The sequence below is a fragment of the Cherax quadricarinatus genome, chromosome 22 (assembly GCF_038502225.1).
Source record: "Cherax quadricarinatus isolate ZL_2023a chromosome 22, ASM3850222v1, whole genome shotgun sequence".
Taxonomy (NCBI): domain Eukaryota; kingdom Metazoa; phylum Arthropoda; class Malacostraca; order Decapoda; family Parastacidae; genus Cherax; species Cherax quadricarinatus.
Window position 1 is genome coordinate 18884554 of NC_091313.1, and position 27042 is coordinate 18911595.

General features: G+C 42.1%; 1 protein-coding gene and 1 pseudogene across 11 annotated transcripts in view; both read left to right on the plus strand.

Moving 5' to 3' along the window:
• Sarm (sterile alpha and armadillo motif) overlaps nt 1–27042 on the plus strand; it is a 500429-nt gene that overhangs the window by 69159 nt on the left and 404228 nt on the right. For 2 of the 11 annotated variants that reach the window (XM_070087515.1, XM_070087516.1), the window contains exon 1: nt 15143–16212. The exons of 7 other annotated variants lie outside the window; for them this stretch is intronic. In XM_070087515.1, the coding sequence (XP_069943616.1) occupies nt 15652–16212 (561 nt within the window). In that variant the 5' untranslated portion in view covers nt 15143–15651. Of the gene's footprint in view, nt 1–15141; nt 16237–27042 lie in introns of those variants that run through there. 2 more of the 11 variants (XM_070087510.1, XM_070087511.1) reach the window with 2 other exon arrangements.
• On the plus strand, nt 21835–21953 carry LOC128689872 (5S ribosomal RNA; annotated as a pseudogene).

Sequence of the window (27042 nt, forward strand, 5' to 3'; positions counted from 1 at the left end):
ACCAACACTGAGGTCACTCAGCACCGTACACCAACACTTTGAGATCACTCAGCACCGTACACTAGCACTGTGAGGTCACTCAGCGCCGTACACTAGCACTGTGAGGTCACTCAGCACCGTACACCAACACTGTAAGGCAACACACACCACACTATAGAGGCGAGAGTTCATGTACTGCGTTGTTATAGTATATATATACACCCAGAGGTGTGTATCTCCCAGTGTATACACGCTGAGAGTGTTGCTTAATTAACACTTGACTGTAGGTGAAATGCAGTTGTAATGATCCTTGAGGTAGTCCAGAGGCTTTAACTAACTACTCAGACTGTGCTGATCAGTAAAGTTAAGTTTCCGTATATCATTAAAGACTCCTTAACTGTACGGTCAGTAGAGTTAGAGACGCACCTTCACTGCATTGTAATGAACGTCAGTAGAGTTACATACGCACCTTACCTGCGTTATAATTAACGGTCAATAGAGTTAGAGACGAATCTTCTCTACGTTATAATGAACTTTAATAACTCATACTATCGAGGTGCACCTGCCTGGTCTCTGGGGCTCATCTGGGCTGGAGTGTCAGGCTCAAACCACCGGAGGCGAAAAAAAAACCCACTCATTTTCATACACTTTTACTGGAGTCAAGGTCACCGGATCTACCGCAACAGCTATCTCTCTCTCTCTCTCTCTCTCTCTCTCTCTCTCTCTCTCTCTCTCTCTGTGCTGGAAGACCCTTGTGGGGTTAGCGTTTAGTTATGATTAATTCTCTCTCTCTCTCACTTTTCAGTTCCTTCTTTGTAATTGCTAATTACTTATTAATTTATAGCTTAAGCAGTTGTGACTTCTAGTTTATTCTGTTTATTCTATCATTCTGCGAAGATTTTTTTTCCTAGTATTTTCCCTACTTCTCTCTTGATTCCTTCCTTTACATCTGCGATCTGTTGTTAACCCTTACTGTTATCCCTGTTATCCCCGCACACTAGTGGTACGTGGTGGAATTGTTGTTCCTCGGGAGGTGGAGGTTGTGGAGGTGTCAACCTCCTGGTGAAACAGGTGCGACTCGGCACACTCCCCCATGAGAGGGTCGTCATGTTCCATTATAAAATGTACTGAACTAGCCTCCTGGTAAGTCAGTGACCCGCCCGTCCTGGTGAAGACACACTTTCTTAGGTTCCGGGTGGTGATACCTTGTTGTGTGCGGTGGTACCCTTTTGTGTATGGTGGTACCTTGTTGTGTGTGGTGGTACCTTGTTGTGTATGGCGGTACCTTGTTGTGTATGGTGGTACCTTGTTGTGTGTGGTGTTGCCTTGTTGTGTGTGTTGGTACCTTGTTGTGTATGGCGGTACCTTGTTGTGTATGGTGGTACCTTGTTGTGTGTGGTGTTGCCTTGTTGTGTGTGGTGGTACCTTGTGTGTGGTGATACCTTGTGTGTGGTGGTACTTTGTTGTGTGTGGTGGTACCTTGTTGTGTGTGGTGGTACCTTGTGTGTGGTGGTACCTTATTGTGTGTGGTAGTACCTTGTTGTATGTGGTGATACCTTGTTGTGTATGGTGGTACCTTGTTGTGTGTGGTGTTGCCTTGTTGTGTGTGGTGGTACTTTGTATGTGGTGATACCTTGTGTGTGGTGGTACTTTGTTGTGTGTGGTGGTACCTTGTTGTGTGTGGTGGTACCTTGTTGTGTGTGGTGGTACCTTGTTGTGTGTGGTGGTACCTTATTGTGTGTGGTAGTACCTTGTTGTATGTGGTGATACCTTGTTGTGTATGGTGGTACCTTGCTGTGTGTGGTGGTATCATTGTGTGTGGTGGTACCTTGTGTACAGTAATAGCTTGTTGTGTATGTTAGTCACTTGTTGTGTGTGGTGGTACCTTGTTGTGTGTTGTGATACCTTGTTGTGTATGGTGATACCTTGTGTGTGGTGATACATTGCTGTGTATGGTGATACCTTGTGTATGGTGGTACCTTGTTGCGTGTGGTGGTACCTTACCTGGAGGTTACGTGTGGTAGTATCTTGTGTGTGGTAGTAACTTGTTCTGTGTAGTGGTACCTTGTATGTGGTGGTATCTTGTTGGGTGTGGTTGTTGCGACCCCTGAATGGGTCACAATGTATATGATGTATATTATGTATATGTATATAATGTATATTACCTTTTCATATAATTTTGTATTGCTTATATTTGTGATAATAGCTAAATCGTAAATATGTTGCTTTATATTATTATTTGACTTAGTTACTTTTGTTAGGTAGGATGTAACATTCATATATTATGTGCTCATAGTTGAAGTCTTGATTGTCTAACTACTGTAATTATCGCTTGTGGCTCGTTACTCTGCCGGCTTCGGTGTTGCTGGGCAGCAACTGTCCACGGAGCTATCATGTGATCGAGGGGGGGGGGTGTACTCACCTCGCCTGAAGTATTCAGTTTGCTCTAGACTAGCTTGGTGGTTGGACGTATTCCAGACAAGACGAGCCTAAATCTCCCTTATTGGACCTTGTTGGAAGATCGTCTCTGTCTCATTATTGTTGTAGGTTCTGTGGGACTCTGTTCACAGAACATCGTCTAGACTTGGTGATTTTCGACGTTGTACTGAGGTTGTGTGTCGCATAGACACTCTGAGCAACTCAGGTCCTGAGCTGTAGCTTCTGACCTAATTTGTATTGGTATCTGTGTACTTTCACAGTCGGGGATTTTCTTATGCTGATCTTAGATTCAGTTGTATGGGAGTTTTGTGACTTGTGGAGGATCTGCTGATGGTCCCTACTTAATGTCGTTATATTATCTCCTTATTCCTGATTCTGTGTCACTTTTGCTTGTTTTATTGCTATTGGGCTTAGCATTCTTTTTATTGTTCAAGCAGACTGTTCTGATTGCCAGTTGGTCAAGAAGTTAGTTTATGTGAGGACTTTGTCAGTCACTTGTTTAAGTCTAGTCGAGTCGTGAGACATAGTGAACTACTTAGAGCACTTACACACATACACATAAACTTATTTGTATATTGTATTATTAAATGCTACTGTACCAGACGGTACTTAAGACATAAATATGAGATATGTGCTTTCAGCACAATAATACTGTACACGAGAGAAGTAATTAATATTATTTTGATTACTGTGATTAATTTAATTTAATTTGATATACGCCTAGACAACTTAATTAATAAATTTATTAAATTTTAGTTTTTCTAGTAGCCTACCAGTTGTAATCCTGAAGCACTAATAATTCTTATTGAATTCTAATGGATAATTGGACCAGGATACTGACTACTTGTTACGAAACCCCAGTAACAGGCTGAGTGCTAGAAGGGCAGTCCTTTCTAGTATTCACTGGAGATCTCTAAGCTTATTAGAAATCGCGTTTTTTGTAACAGTGGTGATACCTTGTGTGTGGTGGTACCGTGTTGTGTGTGGCGATAATTTGTTGTCTATGGTGGTACCTTGTTGTGTAGGGTGGTACATTGTTGTGTGTGGTAGTACCTTTTTGTGTGTGGTGGTACCTTGTTGTGTGTGGTCTTATCTTGTTGGGTGTGGTGATACCTTGTGTGTGGTTGTACCGTGTTGTGTGTGGTGATACTTTGTTGTGTGTGGTGGTACCTTGTTGTGTGTGGTGGTACCTTGTTGTGTGTGGTGGTACCTTGTTGTGTGTGGTGGTACCTTGTTGTGTGTGGTGGTACCTTGTGTGTGATGGTACCTTGTTGTGTGTAGTGGTACCTTGTTGTTCTTGGTAATACCTTGTTGTTGTGTTGTAGTACCTTGGGTGTGGTGATACCTTGGTGTGTGTGTGGTAGTACCTTGTGTGTGGTGGTACCTTGTTCGTGGTGATACCTTGTGTGTGGTGGTACTTTGTGTATGGTGATACCTTGTTGTGTGTGGTAGTACCTTGTTCTTTGTAGTGGTACCTTGTGTGGGGTGGTACTTTGCTGTGTGTGGTGGTACTTTGCTGTGTGTGGTGGTACTTTGTGTGTGGTGATACCTTGTTTGTGGTGGTACCTTGCTGTGTGTGATGGTACCTTGTTGTGTGTGGTGGTACCTTGTGTGTGGTGGTACATTGTATTGTGTGGTGGTGCCTTGTGTGTAGTGGTACCTTGTTTGTGGTGGTACCTTGTGTGTGGTGGTACCTTGTGTGTGGTGATACCTTGTTTGCGGTGGTACCTTGTTGTGTGTGGTGGTACCTTGTTTGTGGTACCTTGCTGTGTGTGGTGGTACCTTGTTGTGTGCGGTGATACCTTGTTGTGTGTGGTGGTACCTTGTGTGTGGTGGTACCTTGTGTGTTGTAGTACCTTGTGTGTAGTGGTACCTTGTTAAGTGTGGTGGTACCTTGTTGTGCGTGATGATACCTTGTTTGTGGTGGTACCTTGTTGTGTGTGGTGGTACATTGTTTGTGGTGGTACCTTGTTGTGTGTGGTGGTACCATGTTGTGTGTGGTGATACCTTGTTTGTGGTGATACCTTGTTGTGTGTGGTGGTACCTTGTGTGTGGTGGTACCTTGTTGTTTGTGGTGATACCTTGTTGCGTGTGGTGGTACCTTGTGTGTGGTGGTACCTTGTTGTGCGTGGTGGTACCTTGTTGTGTGTGGTGGTACCTTGTGTGCGGTGGTACCTTGTTTGTGGTGGTACCTTGTTTGTGGTGGTACCTTGTTGTGTGGTGGTACCTTGTTTGTGGTGGTACCTTGCTGTGTGTGGTGGTACCTTGTTGTGTGTGGTGATACCTTGTTGTGTGTGGTGGTACCTTGTTGTGTGTGGTGGTACCTTGTTGTGTGGTGGTACCTTGTTTGTGGTGGTACCTTGCTGTGTGTGGTGGTACCTTGTTGTGTGTGGTGATACCTTGTTGTGTGTGGTGGTACCTTGTTGTGTGTGGTGGTACCTTGTTGTGTGTGGTGATACCTTGTTGTGTGTGGTGAAACCTTTTTGTGTGTGGTGGTACCTTGTGTGTGGTGGTACCTTGTGTGGTGATACCTTGTTTGTGGTGGTACCTTGCTGTGTGTGGTGGTACCTTGTGTGTGGTGGTACCTTGTGTGTGTTGGTACATTGTTTTGTGTGGTGGTACCTTGTTGTGTGTAGTGGTACCTTGTGTGTTGTAGTACCTTGTGTGTGGTGATACCTTCTGTGTGGTGGTACCTTGTTAAGTGTGGTGGTACCTTGTTGTGCGTGGTGATACCTTGTTGTGTGTGGTGGTACCTTGTGTGTGGTGATACCTTGTGTGTTGTAGTACCTTGTGTGTGATGATACCTTCTGTGTGGTGGTACCTTGTTGTGTGTGGTGGTACCTTGTTGTGTGGTGGTACCTTGTTGTGTGTGATAGTAACTTGTTGTGTGTGGTGGTACCTTGTGTGTGGTGGTACCTTGTGTGTGGTGGTACATTGTGTGTTGTAGTACCTTGTGTGTGGTGATACCTTGTGTGTGGTGATACCTTGTTGTGTGGTGGTACCTTGTGTGGTGGTACCTTGTTGTGTGCTGGTACCTTGTTGTGTGTGGTGGTACCTTGTTGTGTATGGCGTAGTACCTTGTTGTGTGTGGTAGTACCTTTTTGTGTGTGGTTGTACCTTGTTGTGTATGGCGTAGTACCTTGTTGTGTGTAGTGCTACCTTTTTCTGTGTAGTGGTACCTTGTGTGTGGTGGTACCTTGTTCCGTGTAGTGGTACCTTGTTGTATGTGGTGGTACCTTGTACCTTGTTGTGTGTGGTAATACCTTGTAGTGTCTCGTAGGACCTTGTTCTGTGTAGTGGTACCTTATGTGTTGTAGTACCTTGTTGTGTGTTTTAGTACCTTGTGTATTGTAGTACCTTGTTGTGTATTGTAGTAGCTTGTTGTGTATTGTAGTAGCTTGTTGTGTATTGTAGTACCTTGTGTGTGTTAGTACCTTGTTTTGTGTATTGGTACCTTGTGTCATGTGTGTACCTTCACTCTCATACCCACCCTCACTTCTACCTCAGTCACTTCATGGGTCACATGCGTCGCTGTACCCTTGAAGTGGTGGGCTTAGTGGGCCCTGCGGACAAGCAACAAGTCATAAAATGTCTGGCAGGACCTGACTGGTTCGTCCTTGTCCTTCAACATTAATCATCTTTGCCCACTGAGGATCAGGGATACACTTCACCCATAGTCATCTGTTTGTAGGCGTTTCTGGCTTTCACCCATTTTTAATCTCCAATTAACAAAAGTTGAGTCTCGGCTTCTGGCCTCGCCTCTCCTCCGCTCACTACTGAGTTCACACACTACCGCCTCTACCATTTGACTGTTTTGGTCGATTCTCTTCCTGATCGGTCTAAGGCTGAAGAAGTATTTCCTAACATCACCCGCCACTCGCCTTTGTTCTCGTATACCTGAAACTCGCCTCTCAAACAGACTTCCTGTCCACTTTGTCAATTCCTCTCAGCATTTTGTATATTGTAATTATATCTCCCTTGAGGCCTCTGTCCTCTAGTGTAATTACAGTACTGAGTGATCTACCAGGTCTCAGTATTACTTATAGTCTCACTATTATTATTATTATTATTATTATTATATCATGGGAAGCGCAAAACTCGTAGGAGGGCACACAGTACTTGGGGAATTAGAAATGATGAGTTTTTTTTATTCCGCAACACAGACCCAGACCACCTGACTCACTAACATTGTCATACACGGGTATCATACACATTGTCATACACGGGTATCATACACATTGTCATACACGGGTATCATACACATTGTCATACACGGGTATCATACACATTGTCATACACGGGTATCATACACAAACATTGTCATACACAAGCATCATACACAAACATTGTCATACACAAGCATCATACACAAACATTGTCATACACAAGCATCATACACATTGTCATACACAAGCATCATACACAAACATTGTCATACACAAGCATCATACACAAACATTGTCATACACAAACATTGTCATACACAATCATCATACACAAACATTGTCATACACAAGCATCATACACAAACATTGTCATACACAAGCATCATACACAAACATTGTCATACGCAAACATTGTCATACACAAGCATCATACACAAACATTGTCATACACAAGCATCATACACAAACATTGTCATACACAAGCATCATACACAAACATTGTCATACACAAGCATCATACACAAACATTGTCATACACAAGCATCATACACAAACATTGTCATACACAAGCATCATGCACAAACATTGTCATACACAAGCATCATACACAAACATTGTCATACACAAGCATAATACACAAACATTGTCATACACAAGCATCATACACAAACATTGTCATACACAAACATTGTCATACACAAGCATCATACACAAACATTGTCATACACAAGCATCATACACAAACATTGTCATACACAAGCATCATGCACAAACTTTGTCATACACAAGCATCATGCACAAACATTGTCATACACAAGCATCATACACAAACATTGTCATACACAAACATCATACAGAAACATTGTCATACACAAGCATCATACACATTGTCATACACGGGTATCATACACAAACATTGTCATACACAAGCATCATGCACAAACATTGTCATACACAAGCATCATGCACAAACATTGTCATACACAAGCATCATGCACAAACATTGTCATACACAAGCATCATACACAAACATTGTCATACACAAGCATCATACACAAACATTGTCATACACAAGCATCATACACAAACATTGTCATACACAAGCATCATACACAAACATTGTCATACACAAGCATCATACACATTGTCATACACAAGCATCATACACAAGCATTGTCATACACAAGCATCATACACAAACATTGTCATACACAAGCATCATGCACTAACATTATCATACAGAAACATTATTATACATTATTATCCCAGTACGACTCTGTGTTTAGTGAACCACTAATCGGTCTGAGGATCGACGACCCAAATGATTTCTTCATGAATGAGCCTCAAAACTCCATAAATGTATGCCAGATTTCCGACATTACCCTAACTCCGATAGATTTCGAAAAAGCCATTGACAACATGCCTATGCACTCAGCCCCGGGCCCAGACTCGTGGAACTCTGTTTTCATTAAGAACTGCAAGAAACCCCTCTCGCGTGCCCTAAGTACACTATGAAGGAGGAGCTTGGACATGGGTGAAATTCCACAGTCACTTAAAACAACGGATATAGCCCCACTCCATAAAGGTGGCAGCAAAGCATTAGCTAAGAACTATAGACCAATAGCTCTGACGTCCCACATAAAAATCTTTGAAAGAGTGCTAAGAAGCAGGATTGCAAATCACCTGGATTCCCAAAATCTGCACAATCCAGGGCAACATGGGTTCAGGGCAGGTCGCTCCTGCCTCTCACAACTACTGGATCACTATGACATGGCCTTGGATGCACTGGAAGAAAATCAGAATGCAGATGTAATATACACAGACTTTGCAAAATCATTTGACAAATGCGATCATGGCGTAATAGCCCATAAAATACGTGCTAAAGGAATAACTGGGAAAGTGGAGAGATGGATCTTCAACTTCCTAACAAATCGAACACAAAGAGTAGTGGTCAACAGAGTTAAATCGGAGGCTGCCATAGTGAAGAGCTCTGTTCCACAAGGCACAGTACTCGCCCCCATCTTATTCCTTATCCTCATATCAGACATAAACAGAGATATACACCACAGCACCGTATCATCCTTTGCGGATGATACTAGGATCTGCATGAGGCTGTCATCTGCTGAGGACGCGGTTAACCTCCAAGAAGATATAAACAAAGTTTTCCAGTGGGCAACGGTAAACAATATGATGTTCAATGAGGACAAATTCCAACTACTCCGTTATGGAAAACTGGAGGAGATAATAACTAGAACAGAGTATACTACTGACTCCGGTCATACAATAGAGCGGAAAAATAATGTAAGGGACCTGGGAGTAGTAATGTCTGAGGATCTCACTTTCAAGGATCACAACAGTGCCACGATCGCACGTGCAAAGAAAATGATAGGATGGATAATGAGAACTTTCAAAACGAGAGATGCCAAGCCCATGATAATCCTTTTCAAATCACTTGTTCTCTCTAGGCTGGAATACTGCTGTACATTAACTTCTCCATTCAAAACAGGTGAAATCGCAGATCTAGAGTGTACAGAGTGTACAGAGATCCTTTACTGCACGTATAAGTTCTGTCAAGCACCTTAACTACTGGGAACGCTTGGAAGCACTTGACTTGTACTCGTTGGAACGCAGGAGGGAGAGATATATCATAATCTACACTTGGAAAATCTTGGAAGGAATGGTCCCAAATCTGCACACAGAAATCACTCCCTACGAAAGTAAAAGACTGGGCAGGCGATGCAAAATGCCCCCAATAAAAAGTAGGGGCGCCATTGGTACACTAAGGGAAAACACCATAAGTGTCCGGGGCCCAAAACTGTTCAACAGCCTCCCATCAAGCATTAGGGGAATTGCCAATAAACCCCTGGCTGCCTTCAAGAGAGAGCTGGACAGATACCTAAAGTCAGTGCCGGATCAGCCGGGCTGTGGCTCGTACGTTGGACTGCGTGCGGCCAGCAGTAACAGCCTAGTTGATCAGGCCCTGATCCATCGGGAGGCCTGGTCATGGACCGGGCCGCGGGGGCGTTGATCCCCGGAATAACCTCCAGGTAACCTCCAGGTACACAAGTGTCATACACAAATATTGTCATACACAAACATTATGATACACAAGCATCGTACATAAACATTATCATACACAAGCATCATACACAAACATCATCATACACAAGCATCATACATAAACATTATCATACACAAGCATCATACACAAACATTGTCATACACAAGCATCATACACAAACATTGTCATACACAAGCATCATGCACTAACATTATCATACAGAAACATTATTATACACAAGTGTCATACACAAATATTGTCATACAAGCATCATACACAAACATTATGATACACAAGCATCGTACATAAACATTATCATACACAAACATCATCATACACAAGCATCATACACAAACATTATCCTACACAAGCATCATACACAAGCATCATACACAAACATTATCCTACACAAGCATCGTACATAAACATTATCTTACACAAACATCATCATACACAAGCATCATACACAAACATCATCATACACAAGCATCATACACAAACATTATCCTACACAAGCATCAGACACAAACATTATCCTACACAAGCATCGTACATAAACATTATCTTACACAAACATCATCATACACAAGCATCGTACATAAACATTATCATGCACAAGCATCATACACAAACATTATCCTACACAAGCATCGTACATAAACATTATCATACACAAACATTATCCTACACAAGCATCGTACATAAACATTATCATACACAAACATTATCATACACAAGCATCGTACATAAACATTATCATACGCATTATAATACACAACACATTGTTGTATGGCTGTACAATAACATTAACATACAGGGAAGAGGCTAATGATAAATTATAAATCTCCTCAGTAAGGCTTAATTGAACATTTAAACACAGAGGTTGTGGCGTTAAGACATACACACTGTGGTTCACGTCTTCCCAAGGAACGTATATGGCTGAACGTCAGTGAACGGACCGTTCTGGACGACACGTTCAGAATTCAGTGTTTCTCCCTTTCTTCCCGGCCTCCTCGTTGCCAGACGTATACCGCAGCCGCATTTTGAGGTTTGCTTGTGGTTTATGCGGGTTTTTTTTATCATAGGTTTGTGTGGTTTATACTTAAACCAACATGACCTAGCTTATATTAATCTAGAATATTTTTTAACTAGAAAATAGGAAATGTTTCAGAAAGTGGAGAGGAAATAATCATAATTATAAAATAATAATAATAATAATAATAATAATAATAATAATAATAATAATAATAATAATAATAATAACACACGGGATATATACACAGAGAGGTGTATTACTGTGTATATATGCTAAGAGTTTAATACTAATTTAGGGATTAAAGTATTTTTGTCTGGTGGTGCACAGGTTACGTGCAGTCTTAATAACCCTAGCGTAGTCGATAGTCTTCAAACCCTCCTTAACAGGTAATAAAAACAATAAGCAACCCACTCCACACACATGACCAGGACACTGTCCTGCTCACTATCCTCGACACTCTCCTGGTCACTGTCCTGGTCACTCCTGGTCACTGTCCTGGTCACTCTCCTGGTCACTCTCCTGGTCACTCTCCTGGTCACTGTCCTCACACGGTACAGAACGAGCGTTCTGTCTCCAACATTATAAGAGACAGCGATGTATTAAGTTTGTTATCGATGAATAATTACCATATACGGTGATTTGAGTTAACCTAAAATAAATGAGATTTAAATTTTGAGGAGTTTTACGTCGCTGAGCTGCTTAGAATGCGACGTTTGTGTGTGTGTGTGTGTGTGTGTGTGTGTAGTAGTAGTAGTAGTTTGTGTGTGTGTTTAGTAGTAATAGTTATGTATGTGTAGTAGTAGTAGTGTGTGTGTGTGTGTAGTAGTGGTGGTAGTTGTGTGTGTGTAGTAGTAGTAGTAGTAGTAATAGTTGTGTGTGTGTGTGTAGTAGTGGTAGTAGTTGTGTGTATGTAGTAGTAATAGTTGTGTGTGTGTAGTAGTGGTAGTAGTTGTGTGTGTAGTAGTAGTAGTAGTAATAGTTGTGTGTGTGTGTGTGTAGTAGTGGTAGTAGTTGTGTGTGTGTAGTAGTAGTAGTAGTAGTAGTAATAGTTATGTGTGTGTAGTAGTAGTAGTAGTTATGTGTGTGTAAATTAAAGAGTGTATGTGGTCTTGGACCACAGGACTCTGTATTGTACTCTTCACTACTCTGGTCCCAAACCCTACCCCTTATCATCTGTAGTTTAACCTAGCTTACCCTCACTCATCTGTAGTCTAATCTAGCCTGCCCCCTTCTCATCTGTAGTCTAATCTAGCCTGCCCCCTTCTCATCTGTAGTCTAATCTAGCCTGCCCCCTTCTCATCTGTAGTCTAATCTAGCCTGCCCCCTTCTCATCTGTAGTCTAATCTAGCCTGCCCCCTTCTCATCTGTAGTCTAATCTAGCCTGCCCCCTTCTCATCTGTAGTCTAATCTAGCCTGCCCCCTTCTCATCTGTAGTCTAATCTAGCCTGCCCCCTTCTCATCTGTAGTCTAATCTAGCCTGCCCCCTTCTCATCTGTAGTCTAATCTAGCCTGCCCCCTTCTCATCTGTAGTCTAATCTAGCCTGCCCCCTTCTCATCTGTAGTCTAATCTAGCCTGCCCCCACTCATGTATAAAGTAACCAAAGTTGTAACCTTTTCTGTGGCCTTGTTTTTGTCTATGACATTTTCCAGCTCGCCCAGGAAGGACAAGTTTCTCATTCCTGGTTAGAGTTATTCACTATAAATGTTGCACTGTTGGTGGCAGGAAATGAGTGTCTTCACTTAATGAGCTCTGCGTTGAAGTGAAAGAGTCACTGGTTGGCGAAACGTCTTCAAAATAAAGATATCCAGGTGTTGCACATGTGTCTGATTCATCGACTATTGATGTTATGAATTGGACCTGCCTACCATGTCCTCTGTTTTTATATAAAGGTCACTCAGAGACCTCTACATAAGAGGTCTTTTATCCAGGGCACGACTCATACCTCAGACACACGCTTCAGAAATATCTCAAGACTAGAAAAAGAAGTGGGGTGAGGCGGTAAAGGTGAAGGCTGGGTGTTCCATTCGTAAATGAGGCAGGGCAGGTGTGAGTGTAAACACATGCGAAGAGATTCTCATTAGAGTGTAAACATACAGTGAAATATGTGCTACACATCGAGAGCAGAGACGCACAGGTGGACAAACACATACAGAGACTACACATACATGTTCAGAATACAGAAAACTGTACAGGGTTAATAACCCAAGAAGCATGGGCTAGTTCCGTTGGGGGGGGGGTGACCGAAGCCCACTCATTCTTAAGTAACTGTTTACTGGTAGGTAATAGAGGGTGACAGGTGTTAAGAGATATCATCATATATCCCGTCCTGTGTAGGGTTCGATCTCTGGTCCTCTAACTTGTAAGCAGAGCTCTCCTCCGCTGCGCTGTGAGGTACTGGTGATTGAATAGTTGGTTATTAAGAAAGCTTAACGACGAGTTAGTAGAAACACTATAAAAATTGAGCTGATGTGTTCTCGTTGGACTTTGTTGATCTCGTGACTGAGTCTTCAAAATATTTTTCCCGGGACAGCTAACCAATCCATCTTTTGATTTTATTAAAATACTTGTATGAAATGACAAGCTTGAATAACAAGAATGTTCTACAAGCTAACGACGAGACATGTATTTTATATATATATATATATATTATTTATATATATATATATATATATATATATATATATATATATATATATATATATATATATATATATATATAAATATATATATATATATATATATATGACAGCTAAGGAGGAAAGTATAAGCTTAGACACACAACCGCAATTCAAGAAGACGTATATTGTGGGAAACGTATCGCCACTCGTGGCGAAACGTGTCTCTGTCTACACAGTGTCGGTATCACTATACTTCTCCAGCCTTAAACAGTGGTGTTGTTCTTGAGTTAGAACGTCTACTTTCACACAAATTGACCTTCCTGCATTTCCGCGCACTCGAAATGGACCAGAATTGTTATCATTCGCTATTCTGGTTAAGGTTATGTTTGTTTAGATTAGCGTATATTACCTTATATTTCCGTACAGTTAACAACAATAATGAAATAAAAAAGGGAGGTGTCTTACGTCTGGCACCGCCGCTTATTGCTTCATTTCCAGAACAATAAAACGTTAGAAGATGGCTGAATTCTGACTTTATTATTCCGGCCTCATTTTCCTCAGTATTGTACAAATGTAGTTTATTAAGAGACAGTTTTTGTTAAGTAATTCAGTATCTAATTGAACAGTTTTGTTTTCTTACGTTTGAGCTTTCTGTTGTAAATGTTTTCGTAGGTTCTTGGGAGTTTCAGCGTCGGTCACTTACCGTAAGTTGTAACTGTGGCCCGTGGACTGGTGGCTAAACCTTTCGCTTCACACGCTGAGTGTCCGGGTTTGATTCCCGGCAAGGGTAAAAACATTGGGCCTGTTTTATTACACCGGTTGTCCATGTTCACCCATCAGTAAAAATGAGTACATGGGTGTTAGTCGACTGGTGTGGGTCGCATCCTGGGACAAAGTTGACCTGATTTGTCCGAAATGCTCTGCTTAACAAGGGGTTTTCTATATGGTAGTGTCATTGACGTCAGCTAGGCCTGTATACCTTGTACATGCACTTGTAGAAATAAAGATATTATTGTCTCATCGTGGGTCACTAACCATAAGTTGTAAGTGCTCTTCATTGAGAACTGCGCATCGAGGGTTTTAACTTTTCCCAGAAGTTTGTTCCACTTTTCATATTAGAGCGCAACATGGGTCACCATCCCACAGAAAACGGGATTTGGGCCTCTGCCTATTTTCTATATCTAAGATGCGTCTGTCACGTCGTGGTATGTCTGGCCCCGTCATGAAAAGTGGTAAGGTTGTATGTGGACCGTTTAAACTGGTTAGTGAAGGATCGCGACACTTTGCAGTGGTACGGAGGGTTTGCTTGAGTTACCCCTGAATCTGTTGTTGACATTAATCTCTCAGGGACTTGGGTACGTCAGCCACACATCGCTGGCTACTCACGGAACTCGGAACACACTAGAAAACTTCGTTAATAGGCGTTGTACTTCTCCTAGCATGATAAATAGATAAACAAGTTTATTTAGCCACAGGTACACATAAGTGCAAATATCATACATGGTGCAAATTACCTAGGATATCCCAAAAAAAGTCAAGACTTTATTTTTATTGGGGTCCTTGATGTATTGCGTGTGTTATGTATGTTTATTAAATGTCATTAATCGCCCTTCTGTTCAGCAAGTGTTTTTTTTAGATATACTCTCAAGGATATTCGTATTAAGAGGTTTGTACTATAAGGTGTGATCGTAATCACTACGAAGTATATTTACATCTACGATATTTAGATTTGTGGTGAAGTAGGATGTGGTGATGGTGTGGTAGAGAAGGGAGCGGGTGTAGTGAGCAGGGTGACCGGAGAGGGAGTTGGCAGGGTGTCTGGGTCGCCGGCCACAGCCACCCCAGTTGAGTTTGGTTGTTGGTGGCGGAGGGTTGGCAGGGCAGAGGTTCACCTGTTGTGAGGAACTTCGCCTCGCTCTCGCTGCTGCCCCTCACTTACTGCCTCGCCCCGTCACTCTAGTGACCAACACACTAGATCTGGTGTGCACCAAGCAAAGGCTAACATGTGCGTGTGTCACTTAGAAAAATTAAGTGGTTCATGGTCAGTAGTGGAGTTTATGTGAGTGCAGTTGAGGTGTGGAGAGGCGGCGAGCGCCAGTGTGTGTGAGAGGAGCCAAAGCTCAGTACCCAGCCGTAAGATGGCTTACTTGGTGTTACCTTATTCAGGCAGCCGCGGAGAGTTATCACTGTGGGTGTAACTGTGAGCCAGGTGCTGCGGCCCGGTGCACGAGGAAGTGTGTGTGTGTGTGTGTGCACACGCCACGTGATGCCTTCAATTATATATTCTCTCCCGTGCACGGAATCAAACACAAGTTTGTTTACATCTTGATGATGTGTGGGTGAATGTGGCGATGTTTGCCCACATGAGCGGCAGGACTAGGGGAGGTGGGGGAGGCAATGGTGGGGAAGTTAGTAGTAGTACTGGAGGGTTGAACAACAAAACTTGGGCTAGAGATATGGAGGAGAGGAAGAAAGGTTGGTCGCGTGACTCCAGTGGAGGCTGGGTGAGGGAGAACGCTGGCGGTGGCTCCACCAGTAACCTGGCCAACGCCAGCATCACCAACAATCTACGTTACCGTCGACGCAGCAATAGCAGCGTGCCTAGCCTTTGTAGTAACGGCAACGGGTACAGCAACAGCGGGTGTCAACGAGGGTCTTCAGCCAGCCCGAGGGCCCCCCACAGTAAGGGCTTCTGGGTGCAGGAGCCTGAAGATTATCACTCCCGCTGGGTCACCACCAAAACACCAGACTCTGAGGGCAGTACCACGCCCCTTACCTGGCCGCCCACGGGAGGAGGGGGCAGCCATGGGCGTGACGGGAGCTACTGGGGGGCGTGCATCTCACAGCCCTCCTCCCCCCACAGGGCTCCGGCTACGCCCCCTCCACTAGGGTGCTCCACCACTCTGCCTAAGGTATATAAGAGCCACGCCACCTGGGTTAGTACACTGTGATGTGTCCTCACCTGTGTGGCTTACCTGTGTTCACTCACTATACTCCTAATGTATGTTGCATTAGCCTTACTTGTGTCCTTGTCTAGTTTACCATATATGTTTGTGACTGTCAGTGACAGCTTAATTATTCTTTAATATACCTGCTAAATCAGAAATGCTTCATATCTGTGCTTTTGTTTGTGCCCACCTAGATGTGGTTGCTGATGGCATCTACTAGATACATACTGCATATTTCACTAACTCCCTGCCTCATGAGCCCTGCTGTATCTATCATCAAAACTGTGTATGTAGTATGTGCTTTCATCACTTCCGTGTACAGGTCACTCTACTTCCTGACTTCTCTGGGGACTCAGGTATTTTGTGACGTCCCCGTGACTTATTTACGTCTAACTTCTATCAATGCTCTCTTGTCCGCGATCTCTACCTTTCAAACAGTCTGTCACTGTTCGCCTTAAGTCCTCTTGGGTATTTTGTGTGTTAGCGTGTTTTCCTTGGTCCGTCTGTCGTCTAAGTTCGTCAGGCGCTGAAGTTTCTTCATCTTGGTTAGTTATTTAAGCTCGCGGACCTGCCTTGTTGCGAACTTCGTGACTTTCTTTAGTTCTGTACTTACTTGATCAAGTGTAGCTCTGAACACTCACTGACAGGCCTGACATCTGTCGGATAAATGTTTTGTTTAAACGACTAATCGGTTAATGTGTTTCTTCGGCGATATTTGGGGTGCTATACTTATCCCGGGGCTGTTATCCTTGTTCCCCCCAGGCTATACTTTGTCTGATATTTTTATCCTTTCCCGAGTCTCATAACTTGGCACTTACGAGGGTTGAAGTCATGTAACAATCTCTGTTCATTCCTGTCGTCGGGCAGTCACTTCGTCATCGTTCTTTGGCTTCTTCAGTTGTATTTATCCTCGATAAATTTACACCATTGTGATGAGCAATACATAAGACTATCTTTTCTGGCATGTTGTTGACGTGTAAGAGGAACAATATAAGTCCCAGTACTGGGCCCAGGTTGTTGGGCCCAGGTCGTCAAGCCTGCCTCTCAGGATACTCCCTCACTCACCATCACCATATCGAACATTCGGGTGTGCTGTGATCTACTGTAGTTGCCTGCTGCAGTGCGCGAATTACTAAAAAGTTAGTTTGGACCACCACTGACACCATACATGCAGGTTTTTATGTTCACAGTGGTGGTTATTGCTAATCTTTTCTAGAGTACAAAGTGTACCTAGAAGGAAGCATCTTATTATAGCGTTGTCAAGTTAGTTGTATGGCTGCCTAGCCGCAGGTTCGCACATTAAGCACTCTCTAGATATATATATATATATATATATATATATATATATATATATATATATATATATGTCGTGCCGAATAGGCAGAACTTGCGATCTTGGCTTAAATAGCAACGCTTATCTTGCGATGTAGGATAAGTGAAAATTTGTGTATGCAATAATTTCGCCAAATCATTCTGAACCTAACGAAAAAATATACTTGATTGCGTTTGTTTAGTACTAAATTATTGTAAACGTATTTAAAATATATTTAGTTGGGTTAGGCTAAAATAAATTGTTCTTGTTATAATAAGATTAGGTAAGTTTTCTAAGATTCTTTTGGTGCAAAATTAAATTTTTTTTACACTAATATTAATGAAAAAAATATATCTTTACACGTATAAGAGGAAATTTCAGAAAGGACTTAATTTTAAATGAGTTCTTGCTAATTGACCAGTTTTACATATTCGGCACGACGTATATATACACAGTGGTGCTCGTCACGTCATTGTACCGCCGCCCCCACACAAGTACCAAAACACAAACACATACCATGAAAGATTATAATATATATACTTGCACACTTACTGAGATTTTAATACTTGGTGCTGCATCCTTTGCACTTAATCACGTCCCTCAACCGTGTAGGAAGTTTCTCACACAAATTCTTGATGGTTTGGGGAGGTATATTATTCCATGCCTCGTGTAGACTCCTCCAGTAGACCAGCTCTTCCCAAAGAGCACAAACAGTCCCACTGGGACAAACCGATCATGGAAAAAATTACGAACACAATGCTCACCAACGCTTCAGGAAAGGACAAAGCTCGTCTCCTGGCAGTGAAGGCACCACACTCAGGAGATTAACTTTCAGCTGTTCCCAGTTCCTCTGTGGGCACTCGACTCGACCCAGAGACCATTCGGATTGGTGTTGCTCTTCGCCTAGCCACCCCCATTTTCACCGAACATAGGGGTATTTGCGGCAAGGCGAGGGCTGATCAATTTGAACTTCATGGTCTCGTGTGTCACACATCAGAAGGGAAGTATGCAAAACATGAGGTCGACGACATAAAGAGAAGCCTTGCCACAGCCCGTTGCCCAGCTCAACGGGAACCCCAAGTACAGAGGTCTGACAGAAGTCAAAAGCGTCCTGATGGAGCCACTATGCTACCCTGGAAGGATGGTAAGCAGATTGCCTGGGACTACACCTGTGCCGCCACATTGGCAGGGTGTCTGCACACTTTCTGAGGTTTTAATACTTGGTGCTGCATCCTTTATGCTTAATCACGGCCCTCAGCCATGTAGGAAGACTTGCACACAAATTCTCGAGGGTTTGGGGAGGTATATTCCATGCCTCATGTAGAGCAGCCTCCAGCCGAGGGATGGAACTGATATCCTTGCCCAGTAAATTTCGTTTCACTATGAACCAGAGGTTCTCAATAGGGTTTAGGTCTGAGGAATTGCCTGGCCAGTCATTAAAGAACCTCACTTCACAGTCTTTAAGCCACTGAACTACAGATTTGGTGGTATGACATGGTGCACCATCCTGAATAAAAACCGTAGCCCCACACTTGTCAAATGCCTCGGGTAAACTGTCACACAACTCCCAATAATTGTACTGGTTCATATACTGGTTTTTGGGAAGCAAGCGAGTTCACCAACACTCTGAGCACTGAAATACCCCCAAACCATGAGTGAGTCTGGGTGTTTGGTGGTCCCACAGGTGTAGCGTTGGTCTAGCGGGTCACTACCTCTGGGCCGGTACACGTTCCCCATGATTACATGGTGAAGGTTGCCTCATTACTCCAAAGTACTTCAGACCACTGTTGAAGCTTCCAGTGAAGATATTTCTTTGCATAATCCAGCCTATGTTTCTTCTGTGGCTTGGAGAGGATCAGTTTCTAGCCTGGCGGTTACTATTGTAGCCCAGTTCTGACACACGTCTAACAGCTCTTACAGACACCTCTGAGGATGTGGGTTTTTTCAATTCTCTAGCAGTTTTCTTAGGTGTACTCTCAAACTGCTTCTTTAACACAGGGTACGAACAGATGTCTTCGAGGGGCCAGGCCGAGGTTTGGTAGACTGTAACTCAACACTGCCACCAGCCTTGAAATGCTGCACCCAGTTCCTCACTGAATGCTCTCACATACCAACATTCTCCACTATTTCTTTCATCTGTTGCCCAGCTTTGTGAAGCCCTATGATTTGAGCTATAGTTTCAGGTGTTAAAGACTTCCTTTTACCTATAATCAAACATGTATAGCCCCAAAACCAAAGGGAACACCGGACAAAAGATGGGGTGGATGAGAAACAAAAGTGCAACACTTCCTCTCACCATGGCAGCCACGTGAACACTGAGGAGTCACTGTGGAGTATGGCGGCAGGGCATGATGTCATGCTAATGGCTGCTACCCAGCATAATGCACCGACGAAAAAGACCTGTATGGTAGGCCTTTGATTTTCGTTATGGCATTATGCTGGGGCACTCGCCCGGCATAATGCCATGATTCTAGTAATTTGCCTACAATTGTAGTGCGTGAGTGTGTGTGTATATATATATATATATATATATATATATATATATATATATATATATTTTATATATATATATATATATATATATATATACACAGTGGAACCTCAGATTTCGAACGTATCGCTTATCGAACTCTTCGAAAATACAACCCTTTTTTCAAACCAACTTTGTCTCTCTTATCGAACTCGCCCCTATTTTCGAACCGCCGGGTACCGGACCTGTCCGGCAGCCCGCTCTGTCTGCATCCCTACGCAGGCGCCGTGAGCCAGTCTGGTTTTGTTGATGCTTGAGTGAACACTAACCTGTGCTCTCATTCAAACATTTTACAATTACTTCATTGTGTTTAGTGCTTGTGGGACTGTGAAATAAACTACAATGGGCCCAAAGAAACTTGCTAGTGGTATCCCTGTGGTAAAGAAAGTGAGAAACACCATAGACGTGAAGAAGGAAATACAGAAGTGGATTGATGTCCAAGTGGAATGATGTCCAAATGCTTGTGGAGAAGTACCACCCTGAGCAAGCTGAAACAAGCCATCTTTGCAACAAGTTCAGTGACAGAACCATGTCCCATTTTAGGGAAATCTTAGAGGCACCAGAAACAGAGGACTGTGGACAGTTATTTTGTGAGACAGGAGTCCAGTGACTCTTAAGCTGGTCCCAGTGGCATTGAAAGACAGAGAAAGGAAGTAACCCCAGAGAGGGCTTTGATACCTAAAGTCCTCATGGAGGGGGATTCTCCTTCCAAACACTAACCCCAACTCCCTCTCTCCTCCTCCCTGTCTTCCAGATGCCATCACCAATTTTCAATAAAGGTAAATAAAATGTTATTTTATATGTTTATTTAAATTTATTATTACATAATTGAACACTATATTTGTTGTGTGTATGTAAAACTATAATTAATCTCTATAAAATGTTTTTTTTTTGTGAATATTCTTGGGTTTCTGGAACAGATTAATTTTATTTCCATTATTTCTTATGGGAAATATTGCTTCGCTTTTCAGACTTTTCGAATTTAGAACTAACTCCTGGAACGGATTAATTCGATATTTGAGGTTCATATATATATATATATATATATATGTCGTGCCGAATAGGCAGAACTTGCGATCTTGGCTTAAATGGCAACGCTCATTTTGCCATATAGGACAAGTGAAAATTTGTGTATGCAATAATTTCGCCAAAATAATTCTGAACCTAACGAAAAAAATATATTTCACTGTGTTTGTTTAGTACTAAATTATTGTTAACGTATTTAAAATATATTTAGTTGGGTTAGGCTAAAATAAATTGCTCTTATTATAATAAGGTTTGGTAAGTTTTCTAAGATTCTTTTGATGCAAAATTAAAATTTTTTACATTAACATTAATGGAAAAAATATATCTTTAAACGTATAAGAGAAAATTTTAGAAAGGATTTAATTTTAAATGAGTTCTTGCTAATTGTCCAGTTTTACATATTCGGCACGACATATATATATATATATATATACACTAAAGAAACAGAGTGAATCTGGTTTCAGCTTCTTGAAGCAAGAAATGTAATATTCATATCCACAAACTAAGAAAACGACCAGGGTGTTAAATTTTTACGACAGCATTGTAAAGTTTTCTGGACAACAAAATGCATCATTTTTAATTTCAACCAAACTGAACGGTGCTCTCAACAAAAAAAATCATCGATATATAAGCTTTAATAAGACCCGGAATAAAAATAACGACACTTGAGTCAAGGTTCCAGATTTTCATACAGCCGAGTGTATTTATTAAGACTAAGATCAACGGCCATACCACGTTGAATGCACCGCCTCTCGTCTGATCAACGAAATTAAGCAACATTGGGTTTGGTTAGTACTTGGATGGGTGACCGTCTGGGAACACCAAATTTTATCGGCATCAATCTTTCTCACGAGGCCTGGTCATGGACCGGGCCGCGGGGGCGTTGACCCCCCGGAACATCCTCCAGGTATACACCCTCCTGGTATAGACCCTCCAGGTATACTACCCTTCAGGTATACACTGAACAGCGGCTTCAAGGCTGAGGGACTGATTAACTCCTCTTTTAATGTCTTCAGTTTCAGTACTTTGATATTGCCTCTGCATCAGATTGCTAAAATCGCTGGTTGGTTGGAGAAACTTCTTCAGGTAAAGATCCCCGGGTGTTGCGCGTGTGTCTGGTTCCTCAGACCCGAGACAGAAATGAACTTCTGTGTATATAAAGCACAAAATGCAGATTATGGCATTTTATTGTGAAGACGTTTCGACCGCCCGGGTCGAAACGAGATGGAACGAAGTTTTCGACGAGTGCAGCAAGGTTCTCGACGATTGGAACAAAGATCTCGATTATTGGAAAAAGTTCTCGACTAGTGGAACAAATTTCTCAAAGCGTGGAGCAAAGGTCTCAAAATGTGGAACAAAGTTATCGATGAGCAGAACAAAGTTCTCGACTATTGGAACAAAGTTCTCACTGCGTGGAACAAAGTGCCGAATAGTGAAAAACGGCGCCTCTAAAGCAAGTGTGTTTTCCAACACGTCTTTTCCCCTTCTACTGATGTAAATAAGACAGAACACCTGTTTCACACCTGTGTGTGCTGTGCACCTGTTTTACACCTGTGTGTCAAACCTGCTCTACACCTCTGTGTGCTGCACACCTCTACACCTCTGTACTGCACACCTGCTCTGCACCTCTGTACTGCACACCTGCTCTACATCTCTGTATTGCACACCTGTTCTGCACCTGTTCACATTACCCAGATAAAAAGGTGTAAATGTGTTTAATTTACACCCGTGGGTGTCAAAACTCATTTACACCCACAGGTGTAAAATCCCATATTCAGCACACTGTAAATATTGACAAGTTTTCTTCACTCTGTACATGTAAATGGATGTAAATAACTTGCCTCCTTTTACAAGTGTAATTTATTTACAACAGTTTATTAGAAGATAAATGAGTTATTACTAAAGAGGTTTACTAAATTATGGCTGATAAAGATGTTAGAATTTATTTAGGCTTATAAGAATTTATTCAGATGTAGTTATGGGAATTTATTCAGATGTTATGAGAATTTATTCATTTGTAATTATGAGAATTTATTCAAATGTAGTTATGAGAATTTATTTAGTAATAAAATTCATTTAGACAACAAAATCGATCTTCTCCATGAAATGTATTTCATGGAGAAGACAGAACAATCAACAAAAAATGTTCCTAATTCATGCCACGAATGTGTCTACCACCTCTGAAACATTACTGAGAACGGAATGAAACTTCATTTGACATAACTGAAACCTGAGACTTAGCTGAGGCTGGACTGAGACCTGAGGCCGAGAACTATCTGATGACTCCTTCGGATGTAGCACTTCCTTAATGATGATGATAATAATAATAATAATAATAATCAGCATATCCCGTAATGTCCCAGTAGCCAGTTTGAAGAGTTTTATTATAGCCTTGACAGGAGCCAAGCTTTTCTGTTGAGAGCCTGTTCAACTAGGCTGTTGCCGTTGGCAGCCCACTAGCCCACGTATCTGTTACAGCCTAGTTGATCTGGTTACTTCACTTCACGGTCTTGTATCGCCTTGAAGACTTCGACACTTATTCCAGCAGTGTTCCTGATATCTGCTGCTAGCAGGCTGAATAGTCTCGTGTCAACAGTCTAATACTTGTGTAGTATATATTGTGATAATCCCATTTATAGGCCGGCTCCCTGACCGAGCCTTAGTAACGTAACCCCCTTTTGAACCTCGCTCTGGACCAGACCAAGGGGGTAGGCAGGCGTGGTAGGTCTAGGCTCGCCACGATTATAATACATCGTCCTCAGCAACAGTTCATCAGTTGTATTCTTGCTGCCATTACGCCCTTATAAGGAGCCCTGATACTAGGACAACGTGATGTTTAAGCTTTCCAAGTGTCCGTGCCGTACCTCATCCTTTTTCTCAAATTTTGTTATATCCTCTCTCAGAAAGAATTAAAACTACTACTAAATCACAGAACGGGTGAGGGTTGAACCCCTGGCGGGAGAGTGCTACAACTCGCAGGCTAGTGTGTTAACCACTGGACCATGCCGGCCTAGGAAGACTCATCCAACTAGGTATATTGCTTTGGGGAATTTTTTTTTATTTTGAATAGCAAAAAATCTATGTAAAACTGAGGTAGATGACTGACACAGTTATGCATGAGAACTTAAATGCATTCAATTATGAAATGAAAAAATACGCATGTCTTATTTAGCAGCTCTTTTGTTGTTGATCTTCAGTTACTGATGATGCAAAAATCAAGTTTTTTTTTTTTTTTTTTTTTTTTTTAAGAAGTAACCACACTCATGTCAACATATTTATATCAGCACACTCATGTCACCACATTCATGTCAACACACTCATGTCTACAGATATCAACACACTCATATCAATACTACCATCGAGACTATTCTATCCTTTGTTTTTATATATGCAGAACTGTTGAAACTAACTCTCTCACAACTAGGTAGTGGTAAGTGGCACGAGAACCTTCCACACTTTACCTGCTAACTGTGGTACCTTTGTCACTAACTGATAAATTAGACACATGTGCAACACTTGGGTATCTTCACTGTGGAAACGTTTCGCCACACAGTGGCTTCATCAGTCCCAATACAAATAGAATGGTGAAGATCAGAGGGAGTTTGAGGTAATCTGTCTATCAAACTTGATAAGATTGATGGAGTAATTACATCGATTACAGGCTGAGGGACTGATTACCTCAAACTCCTGATCTTCACCATTCTTCCTTGTATTGGACTGATGAAGCCATTGTGTGGCAAAAAGTTTCCGCAATAAAGATACCCAAGTGTTACACATGTCTAATTTATCAACCTGTTGGTTCTCAGAACCATTTATCTACATTCGTTACCACTAGCGCACATCAGAAGTTTTTTTTTTTTCCTCATTGAGTCAAATCAGGTTGGTATTAATTCATTAGTTTTCAGTTCAACAGGATCATTTTTCATTGTATCACTATTATCTCTGAGATCAAGACTAAAAATCAATGTGTTGCGTCTCTCTGCCAGAGCCACAGAAACCTCTTCTTGTGTTAGGAGGATCCTACCTGGAAGACACTGACTCACTTCCTGCAAGTTTTGTTTCATTTCCCTCACGATGGACAGTTCATCTTCCGCAGCAGGAGCCTCATCCAGTAGAAGAAAATTATGTGTACGAATGGTATATAATACCGACAAGATGAGAGTAAGACACATGTGCAACATCTGGGTATCTTTATTGTAGACGTTTCGCCATCCAGTGGCTTTATCAACACAAATTCTAGGACATAACTTGAAGACAGTAGAACTATGTACAGAAGATGAGGTAATCAGTCCCTCAACCTAGGAGTAGGTGCGAACAGCACCATAGTCGTGGAGATTCTGAAGCAGAAGAAAGAATCCTGGCGCTTATATAGTAACGTCAGGTGAAGCAGACGAGGGCAAATTCACTGGTAGGCGGGATTCCCCAGTGGAAGTAGGTCCTTCCCAAAGAGATGGGTTAGTTGTAGTAGCAGTTGTCGTAGTCGCGAAGGTTATGTACATGTCCTCATGGAATCTTAATTCTGAGGACATGTACATAACCTTCGCGACTACGACAACTGCTACTACAACTAACCCATCTCTTTGGGAAGGACCTACTTCCACTGGGGAATCCCGCCTACCAGTGAATTTGCCCTCGTCTGCTTCACCTGACGTTACTATATAAGCGCCAGGATTCTTTCTTCTGCTTCAGAATCTCCACGACTATGGTGCTGTTCGCACCTACTCCTAGGTTGAGGGACTGATTACCTCATCTTCTGTACATAGTTCTACTGTCTTCAAGTTATGTCCTAGAATTTGTGTTGATAAAGCCACTGGATGGCGAAACGTCTACAATAAAGATACCCAGATGTTGCACATGTGTCTTACTCTCAGAAGAAAATTAGCAGAATTTCCGTTCCAAACGCGATTTATCCAAATTGGAAGATACAGGATGAAGGCTAACAGCTTTTCCCTGGCAGTGATCATATTTACTGCTGTTCCTTATATGGAAGTGTTCGCCTCGTACCACTCAGTTTCGTACCCCAGCTTTGCTGTTTCCTACCCCAAGAGGGGTACAGGTGCCCCTGGTTAAGAATCACTGGTCTATGGCCACGGCTGCTGATACAGTGTTCTCTAATTATTCTCATGACGCCCCTGCTTTTCACTTGGTCTTCTTTACACTTCCTCTCATATCTCTCACTTCAGTACATTGCTATGTTAGTGTGTATAGTTGGGACATGGCCCTCCAGTATCTTCCACGTATATATAATCAGGTATCTCTTTCCTCTCCATAGAGTTCAATCCAAAGACTCTGAGGTGGTCCCAGTAATTTAAATGCTGTATTGACTCTATGTAGATAACAGACACTGCCTTTAACCAGCTCTGTCTTGCTAGCAGTCATTGTCTTTAACAGTCACTGTCTTGCTAACATTAATTAAATGAAACTAATACAGAAATTGAAAAAATTGATTTAAATGAAATTGGAAGTGTTTAGAAATTGACTTTGCGTAGCAGGTTGAAAATCTGACGTTGACGTATGTCCTACGGAAATAGAAGCAGAGTGACAAACAGACACAGACACAGACACAGACACAGACACAGACACAGACACAGACACAGACACACACAGACACACACAGACACAGACACACACAGACACACACAGACACACACAGACACACACAGACACACACAGACACACACAGACACACACACACACACACACACACACACACACACACACTTGTCTTCAATTCTCTGAATTGTAATTCTCTGTTGAATATTTGCTGAAAAATTTATCTTGTCTGATCTTACAAGGTTCTTTTCCACTCAGTGTTCTTTTCTAGTGCCAGGGTTCTCTTTCACTCTCAGTGTTCACTACGAGTGCCAGGGTTCTGTTTCACTGTAAGTGTTCTACATAATCACTTAATAAAGGGAAATGGTGATTC